The following is a 9,839-nucleotide window of genomic DNA, read 5'->3' as shown; positions in this document are numbered from 1 at the left end:
ACACCAGGAATTGGGCAGCGCAAGTGTGTGAAGCCCCATTAGCACATGTGCAAAATCCACACCATACATGAAACCATGTGCCTCTGGTCCACAGAAAAATTGCCCTCATGGAATGGTCCCTGGCACAGAAAATCTTAGGGGTTGCTGCTCTAGAGCATTTGCTGAAATAGAAGATTGAAAAAATAATAATTTTGAACAGAAAGTAGATAGGGAAAGTAGTAGATAAGTTCAGATATCACTTAGGTTCTTGCATAGTTCTATAGCAAAGGATGAAAACATGTAAGATACATACTGCTGACTTTCTCATGCTGACTCGAGGTTTAGGCACTGGTTTTGAAGATTTTGTTTCTATCATTTCTGCGGTCAAAACAGCTGGAGATTTTGATTTTTGAGCTTGAAGGGCCAACTGGTAGGCTACTTCAAATGCTTGCCCCAATGTCAGAATGATTTCATATGTTAGGTTCTTGGAAAAAAGAAACAAAATATGCACAATATTTAAAATACAAAAACATCTGTTGTATTTTACTAAGGAATTTTTATTATATTCATTCAACCAAAAAATTAGAGCTCCTAAGACACATTAGAAACATACATAGTATATGGATCCTTCATATTAGAAGCCAATAATAAATACCTAAAATAATTTCTTAATCCTGAACATCCTCTACACTGTATGTCTTAAACCTGAAGCTTTGCAGTGAAGCTTCTGTTATTAAAAGACTTAGGATACACTTCCAAGAAACTGACTAAATGTTCTCTTATGGAATTAGCCACCCTATAACATTTGATTCCTTTAATATCAGATTTAAGCTAACTTGGTATTTAATAGTAAGTTCCTCTTTTCAGTAAATATTAAGTGCATGTAAAATCATCCTCAAAGAATGAGTTATTGAAAGTATGGCAATATTATTTCAATATAGGAATACAATATGTTTATTATATGTTACTATATGTAACAATGTTCTGGGCACCATCGGCATTTAGTCATGCTGGCCACATGGCCACATAGATGTCTTCGGACAGTGCTGGCTCTTCGGCTTTGAAACGGAGATGAGCACCACCCCGTAGATTTGAGAATGACTAGCACATATGTGTGAGGGGACGTTTACTGTTATATGTTTTACCTAAAGTAGAAGGGCATCTGAGAGAATTAGCAAGTATTTCAACTACAGTGTAATAAATATGAATACTGTGTCTGTTCATATATATCTGTTTTGGGATTTCCTAAAAACTGAATTTTTTGTGTGGATAGAATCTTTCACAATATGGTATTATACAATTCTATATGAGGAAAAATAAATATCAGTCTAGGTTCTTAAACAGCATATCTCCTGGTATCAATCTGAAATACATATATATGGTGTGTTAGGTTTGGCAGACACCCTACTGTCAGCTGTTTAGTTCTGTTGAACCAACATTTCAGCTTACAATTTGCTGAATATGGTGATATTTTTATAGAATATGTAGATATCCAAATATGGGAGGAGCTGTACATGGCAAGCAAGTTAAACTGTTGTAACCCCTCCCCCCCCAAATGAATCATGTGCGTGCATCAGAAATCAAGAAACAAATATGGAAGGGTGGAGCTTATATTGTGCTACTGCACACATTAATTTTGTACTGTGGCTTGGAATGGATAGCTATGGATAGAAATCATACCTCTCTACTCTGAGCACTTTGGATTTGAATTTTTTTATCAATGTGAATGAACAGCACCATCAAAATTGATTTTCAACAGCAAATCAATTCCAATAGGACTCAATTAAAAGGGTTGGATAAAATATTATTAGATATTATTTCTGAGGGTGTTTTTATAGGCCATATTGAAATTCAATCTCCTGTTCCAAAAAGAGCTACTGCTGAGCACCCTGATCATCCCTACCTTGTGAGCAGGATAGGAAGGAAGAATTAATGTTGCATGAAGAAGTAGAGTCCCTCTGTGAGGGACATGGGTGGTTCTTAAAAATGGTAAATAAATATAATATGATATAATACAATATATGAGATAGTATAATGTAATATAGTATATTATAATATATATTAATATAATATATAATATTGATATATATTAATATAATAATATACAAGCTTTAGAAATCTTCAGTTTTATTTGTTCCTTCTCTATCCTATTTCCTTGAGCTCCCCCGAAAATACACAAAGCAATCGGTCTCTGGGGGTTTATTGGAGTCCAGGGAAAAAAGTAATCCTACCCCCAATATACATTTACTGCTTTTATTGCCGAAAGATTGATACTATAGTAGAATAGAACCTAGGGGCACTGTGAGGGTTTTTCATCATTTGTGAAGCATCCAGTGTTCCACTTAATGCATGGGGAGAGCAGAGGTAGGGGTTATTTAGCCAGATGATTATGTGTGTGCCTCATTTAACAACAGTCACTACTTGCAAACATTATTTTTAAGTATTATGTTTGAAAGTAGTGACAAAATATATTGTTCTCACAACGTGTATTTGATCCTTTCATATCCAGAGAAAATTTCAAGAGAAGGGCCATAAAGCACTGTAAAGCGGTATATAAGTGTAAGTACTATTGCTATATATATTGCTTGTATTCTTGCATTCTATCACTTGGCATTTACTTCCAGTTCACAGGGGATTTCATTCCAGCCCAGTAACTTAACAGATGAACATCATTAAGCAGAATCCAAAGCCTCCATAAACAAAGAACGGATTGTTATATTACTTACTACATCAACGGTACTGAAGACATGACAGTAGTGATGGCTAGTCTGCAAGTCCTTAGTGATATAGGCAAATGTACAGAGATCTTCAGGGTCTTGGGCAGCACAAGAAATGTTCCGAATTTCATGTTCAGCAATTACATTCTGCCATACATAAACAGTTGTTTTGCTCAATATGTATAGTGAAATTAACATAAGGAAATATTAACAAAACAAAGTTTCATTGGGTTATTTTGTACTTACATAAAAATCACACACTGCTCACACTGAAATTTGCCTTCTCCTTCTACAAACCATTTATCCATATAACTCAATACTGTCTACATTGCAAAACTACACTTGTAAATGTTATAGGTGTTTCAGATGAGGCTGGGTTGCCAATTTCATTGTGTAGTGGCCAGGGATTGCACTTGGGATGTCAGCATGACATTATATTGAGGCCAATTACTGCAGTCCTGCAAGCTTTTATTAAGGTAACTTAGATATGCAGTTGAGGCCTCCTTTTTGTGACACAATATGTATAGGTGGAGGTTGCATATGATTGGCCAAGCTTCATGATAGAAGCAGGATACTTTAGCTTGAGTTGTCTAAGAGCAAGTGTAACAGACAAGTTACAGCTGTGCAACTCCATCAGAAGTGATAGCACTTGATAAAGAAAAATCAGTCTGACAATCTTTACAATTAATTAATTAATTACTGCCCATCTCAGCACTGAGCTAGAATTTGTCAAAATATTTTGCCTTTCTGCTGATTAGGCCTGAGGATTTGCAAAATAGATTAATATTATGTTCATGCTACTATAGCACTATCATGTGTCACTTAAGGCTGGAATATTAATCACGAACACAAGGATTTTCTTACCTTGTTAGCAGCATCTATGAACTTCACTCCTTTATAAGTAATAGATAATATTATTGTTGGGGTCTTCTTCATATGCTCAGTTGATTTCTTTATAAAAGAGAGAGAAAATAACAATAGACATAGATTAAATAATTTCTCAAGAATGGAGGTCATGTGTACAAAAGATTTCAAATTCTCTCACTTCAGTTTAATTTTCAGTTTCATAAATTAGATATTATGCAATAATGCTGTTTTATAGAGCTGCATTTCTGAAATCTGGAATGCAGTGAAATATTACATAATAAAAGAAAACAAAATCTAAATTATTGAGTTAAAAATGCTGAAAATTAAATTACATTTATAGTCAAAGAACACTAATACACACAAAGAAGCTATATCATGAGAGACAACAATGTCAATTTAACAATATTACTATTTATCATTAAAACACTCTCAAACCTTTGCACAAGTCAAATAAAAGAAACTGCATAAAGTACTGATTCAAAGTACTGATTCAACTTTCCCCATCAGGGCATTTGCAAGAAGATGCTGTTAAATCTCCCAGCAGAGATGAAGAAAAAATATCAACAATGGCTAAACTGTCTCTTATGAGACAGAAATAAAATATTAGCAAAGTGGCAGTTGAAAAATATTTTCCATACAAGCTTACCATTATTTAGATGAAACTAGAATTTAAATCATTTTGAAAATCTATTTCAAATGTTTGCTATTTCAACTCAAACCAAAGAGAGCGGTCAGAAATACTGCAAATTTTTCAGTTGAAATCATTCTCTACCAACCCTTTTGTTGAAAAATCAACTTGTACAATTAAGGGGGCTAGGAATCTTCCAAAGAATATTTAAGCCAACATTTTAAGTGGCAGCACTTCATGCACACTTCTATAGAAATTAAAACAGATTCTAGTCTTAATGGAGTTGCAATATGCCAGGAACTTAAGGTTTAAAGTTTATTGCATTTATATGCCGCCCTATTCCCTGAGGGACTCAGGGCGGCTAACAAACCCAAAGGGGAGGGGGGGGGGTAAAACAAGAAGGTAATACAACAAACGAAATACAAAGAGAATTTAAAAAGACAACAGTCACACAATTCGAGGGGGGGAAGGGAACTCCTGCCAATCACCTCCCATAGACCGATTAGATCTCACAGGTTAGGTCTTCTCCGGATTCCATCTGCCAGCCAATGTTGGCTGGCGACTCCCCGGGGGAGAGTCTTCTCTGTCGCAGCTCCAGCCCTTTGGAACGACCTCCCCGTGGAGATCCGGACCCTTACTACCCTCCCGGCCTTCCGCAAAGCTGTTAAGTCCTGGCTGCTCCAGCAGGCCGGGGGGCTCTCGAAATATCCAGCCCCACGGAAACTGTGACTGTTGTGTATTTTAAAGTGTTGTTTTGTGTATTTATCCCCTTCCCTTGTTTATTGTAAGACGCCCGGAGTCCTTCGGGAGTGGGCGGCATACAAGACCAATAAACAACAACAACAAACAACAACTCGTCAACCCCAGGCCTGCCGGCACAGCCAGGTTTTAAATAAAGCCCTTAAAATGTAATCTGGATAATCTTGAGAGGAGTCAAGTTTAGAATTATAGATCTGAGGATCAGCGCCAAATGATCTGTGCTTGAAGATCTTTATTGCTGCTGGAACACAATTGTTACAATTTGGGTTTTTAAAACAATGTCACAAGTGACCAGGGCTTGAAGAGAGACTTTAAAATATCCAGATTTATCCTTAATCTGTTAAAACAATATGGCCAAATGGTAGTTCAGGATAATGAAGCTAAAGTATTTGGATTTAATAAGTTTAGTGTATATCCTGAGCAGAATCTTCAATTATGGAGTTCACACATTACATACTTGGTATCAAAAGAATTTTTATAAATTGCACACCTACCCTCATTTTTGCACAGGCATCCTGTGTAGATTCTGTTCCTCGAAGATCTTTGATTAACATGGACCCCAGATACTGTTTAAAGCAGGAAAATAGTAAGTACTTGATAGTATAATTAAGGTCAGCACAAAGAAACAGAACAACTCCATGAGTAGGCCATAGTATTTTATTGTTATTCCTCTGTTTAGAAAAATCTTGCCAGACTAACTGCATTCTTTTGGGAATAGGCAGATAAGGGTTTCAAGAGCTGGCCTCTGTCACTTCCTCTCATGTAGGCTTCTTGCTAGACTGCTTCTTCATTTCCCCCTCTACTCTAGCTGGAGATGCTGCCACATCAGCTGATATTAACTTTGTACGGTTAGTAAACCTTGACTAAACTAAGTAGCAATCGGTAAACATTTATGAGGTCCTCAAAACGATGCAACATGGTACAAAAATCAAGAATATACTTACATTGGCTTCATACTCACAGGACTCAAATATAAGTTTCTCTGGCTGATGTTGCCAGTGCTGGACGGGAGCATATGGAGTTGCCAGACTAGGAGGTCTGAGTGTAAGCTTTGATTCACGATGTTCCTCCTACAACACAAATAACTGTTCAAATCAAAACTGTTCAAATCAGAATTTTTCACTAGGAACTAATTAATAAAGAAACTAACTACATAGATTATATGGCTGGAGGCAATAACGGGTTAAAATAGAATGGAAACCTGAAGTTTTTTTATTAGCAATAATGCCTGCGAAATACAAAAAAGAAACCCAGTATTTAATACTACATATAATTATGGCGGCAAGGATTGCCTTTGCCCAGAAATGGAAAAACGAATTAATTCCAAGCGAAGATGAAATAATAAGAAAGGTTATGGATTGTGCTGAAATGGACAAACTAACTAAATAAATCCAGGGAAAAGAAGAATCAGAATTCTACCAGATATGGGATAAATGGTATAGGTGGATGGAGGAAAGAAACAAGAATCAATGAAGGAATATAACAAAACTCAAAAAATAATAATATAGCAATAGCAATAGCAATAGTAAAATAAGAGTGTTAAGAATGGTGAAATCCAAATGAAATACAATAGAAAGAGAAATAATATAAGGTGAGTTGTATCGATTGATAATTGCTATTAGAAAGAACAGGAAGCTCCTGTTTGTATTGTATTGTGTAAATGTGGTGTACGTCTAGGTTTTGTGTGTGTGTATTTTACATGTTTGTTAATAAAAAATAAAAAATTATTTTTTAAAAAACTAACCACAGATTACAAATAGATTATATCTATTTCAAGTTATGTATATCTAAATATAACATTAAATATATTTAATTTCATTGTACCATGCACAATGACAATAAGGTAAACTAAAATAAACTACACACATCTGTTTATGCATACAAATATCTACAGTTATGCAAAAGGTATATAAAATAATCACACTAAAATGTTTAAATAAAAATAATTACCATATTTTATTGGACTACAAGATGCACCGGAGTATAAGACGCACCACGATTTTGAAGAGGTAATTTATTTAAAGAAGTATTTGCACTCTGCAGGCCTCCCAAACCCTCTGCATGCCTCATTTTTTGTGACAAGCAGGGCTTTGGGAGGCTTGTAGAGTGCTCCTGGGGACTTGGGGGGGGGGGACGACAAAAACAAGGAAAAAAGTCCCATCTTTTGCTCATTTTTGCCCTCCCCAGCCCCCAGGAGCACTTTGCAAGCCTCCCAAACCCTCTGCACGTCCATTTTTGCAAGGTGGTGAGGTTTCGGTAGGCCAAAAATGCTGTATTGAGTATATAAGACGCACCCAGATTTTCAACCTTTTTTGGGGGGGGGGAAGATGCGTCTTATACTCTGAAAAATATGGTACTTAAAGGCTTAGTGAAAATCAGGATTTCAAAGATTTCAGCAAAGGTAAGTATGATGTTACTTTCTGAAATTCTTAACATTTTCAAAGTTTTAGGCTATTGATGAAAATTCCAACCAGAGTTACCTTGTGGTAAATTGAAGGGCCAATTAAATTTATAAACAAAATAAATAAAACGTGTAATTACTGACTTATCTGGTGCTGTATATGTCCTATGGTAGGGATTGTTAAAAGTCCTATTCTGAGCCCGATTGCTTTACAGAATGGATTGAGATAGGCTAATTGGATAAACTGTGGTCACAGTTTACTTTAACAACTTTTTAACAACTGCTACTTTAACAACTGTTGCCTAACTAAAACATACATTCATCTGTATAATTATCAACTCTGTGATCACATAATACCTGGTCCCTTTGATGAACTATGCCTCTAGGCACAGTGCCAGTGCCAAACAATACCAAGATACGGAGACAGAAACTGGCTTGAGTTAATTGGCTACTCCACTGGAGGAGGAGAGAATCAATCATTCCCATCCCCATCCCCAGTGTCAAGAAAATATTCAGTCATTCCCCTTTCCAAACATCCTTTTTGGAAATACACACAGATTACTGCTGTTGTTTTTACAGTGAATATCTTGATGTTATAGCCACATTTTGCAGCCAGAGAAACTGATACAGATACTGCAAGACTGGGCACCTTTTTCTATGAAGGTTGTTGACCTGTAGTACAACAGTTTTTGGTTTTCTGTTACTTCTTAAAGTATACAATAATCTCCAAAGATAAATTATCAACATGATGTAAAGGGCTCAGATTCTTCTGACCTGTGTCCTAAACTTCTCTGCTCTTGGATAAGATGCAATATCATGGATGTTCTCATGTCTCTTCCTCCCAGCATCTTCCAAAGGAAGCAGGAGGTCTGCAGACCTCCCTGTGCAGGAGTCACTCTGGCTCAGAGGTGAAGATGTCTGGGATATCAAATCTTGGCACTGAAATTCAAGATATTGACATTTTTTAAAAAAAACTTGTTTTGTTGATTATTTTCAAAGTCTTTTGTATGCATACCGAGTGGTTGGCAAAGTTTTATATTATTATGACCATTATTAAAACACATATGCAACCAAGCTACCTAGGCTCTCAGTGGCTTGTAGCAATATAAATTATATTAAAACATCCATAGTTAAGAGGGGGGAGAACACCCACCAATAATATCATAAAACAGTAAAATACTATTGAAATAAATCAAAATGGTCAAGAATCAATAAATACAAATAAAATATTGATGGTTAACAATAATTCCTTGAAGACGTTCAGAAAAATTTGATCTTTTTGCTAACTTCTGCAAGGCCAGAAGCTTTCTGGTCTCACCTTTTGCACTTCTCAGAACTAGAATGCCAGTAGGAGGTGCATTTGATTAAGCCTGTGGTCCCCAAATGGAGCACAAGCACCCTCCACTCAAGCACCCTCAATTCGTACGAGTGGAGCTTTCCACATAACACAAGCGTCCTCCACTCAAGCGACTGGAGCTTCGCACATGCACGTGCACGCTTGCCCAAAAATTTCAAATAAGGCGTGGCCCGATAGTGGGCCATAACCCTGAGATTGGGGACCCCTGAAGTGAGCAATCCTGGAATTATCCTGGTGCCAAACCACATAAAGTTTCAAATATCAAATTTAGCACTTTGAATTCCACTTTTTAGTGAGATGTTTTTAAGGAAAATCTATTTATTTTGTAGACCTTCCTTAGTTTTAAAAAAAATCTGAATGAGTAACAAAACCCATAAATACAACCACGGTACTATTCTTCACAGTTCTCTAAACTATTACTGAGCAGACATTGAAACATGAAAACTCACTCTCAATTGAGAGAACCTTGGTGGCTTCTGTGGGGGTTCCTCATATGGTCTGTCTGCCAGAGAGGCTATAATACGTTTACGGTGGCCAAGAAGATTCACCTTGAGTACCTGCGGAGATGGACAAAGTTAGCATATACTGTTACAAAAGGTTATCATGCTATGGTTCTCCCTCCTTTCCCTCAAACAGTTACAATGCTAAAGTTTATCCTAACAGTGGATGTCCAAGTTTTGATCTGAACTGGAATTCAATGAAATATCAACTTACATTTACTAATTCTAGCTCCCAGAGATTTTTCACTGAGTCTATAGAACTATAGCCACTCGACAGAAATGACTGAATATAATCTTGAAGCCCCAAGGAATCAAGCCACGCAGGAACTGAAGGTTGAGTTCCATCATAGCCTAGAGATTTCACCTGTGAAGAGCACAAAGAGTAGAGCATTATAACTGAACAGCCTTTAAAAACATTTTAGATATTTCAATGTGATTGTTAGGTTGCACTCAACGATGCAAAGCTTTTTGAACAAAAGATATAAATAATTTGTACTGTGGAAATAAATCATTGGGCAAATGATTTAATTTAATTGGATATCAGTGGCTCTTCCTCTTTTACATAAAGTATTGATAGAGTATCAATTATGGAAGGCAAAATTGGTGGGAAGAGGTTTAATATTTTGCTAGT

General features: G+C 36.3%; 1 protein-coding gene across 5 annotated transcripts in view; it reads right to left on the bottom strand.

The window, feature by feature from the left end:
* The window catches only part of ANKS1A (ankyrin repeat and sterile alpha motif domain containing 1A), a 137,522-nt gene that overhangs the window by 4,018 nt on the left and 123,665 nt on the right, over positions 1–9,839 (bottom strand). For all 5 annotated transcript variants that reach the window (XM_032218726.1, XM_032218724.1, XM_032218725.1 and 2 more), the window contains 8 exons: positions 9,423–9,572; positions 9,158–9,265; positions 8,126–8,290; positions 5,895–6,020; positions 5,445–5,516; positions 3,561–3,647; positions 2,706–2,843; positions 293–463 (listed from right to left, as the gene is read on the bottom strand). In XM_032218726.1, the coding sequence (XP_032074617.1) occupies positions 293–463; positions 2,706–2,843; positions 3,561–3,647; positions 5,445–5,516; positions 5,895–6,020; positions 8,126–8,290; positions 9,158–9,265; positions 9,423–9,572 (1,017 nt within the window). The remainder of the gene's footprint in view (positions 1–292; positions 464–2,705; positions 2,844–3,560; positions 3,648–5,444; positions 5,517–5,894; positions 6,021–8,125; positions 8,291–9,157; positions 9,266–9,422; positions 9,573–9,839) is intronic.

Source organism: Thamnophis elegans, chromosome 5, assembly GCF_009769535.1.
Source record: "Thamnophis elegans isolate rThaEle1 chromosome 5, rThaEle1.pri, whole genome shotgun sequence".
NCBI classification, from domain to species: domain Eukaryota; kingdom Metazoa; phylum Chordata; class Lepidosauria; order Squamata; family Colubridae; genus Thamnophis; species Thamnophis elegans.
This window is presented reverse-complemented; position numbering and strand designations above follow the sequence as displayed.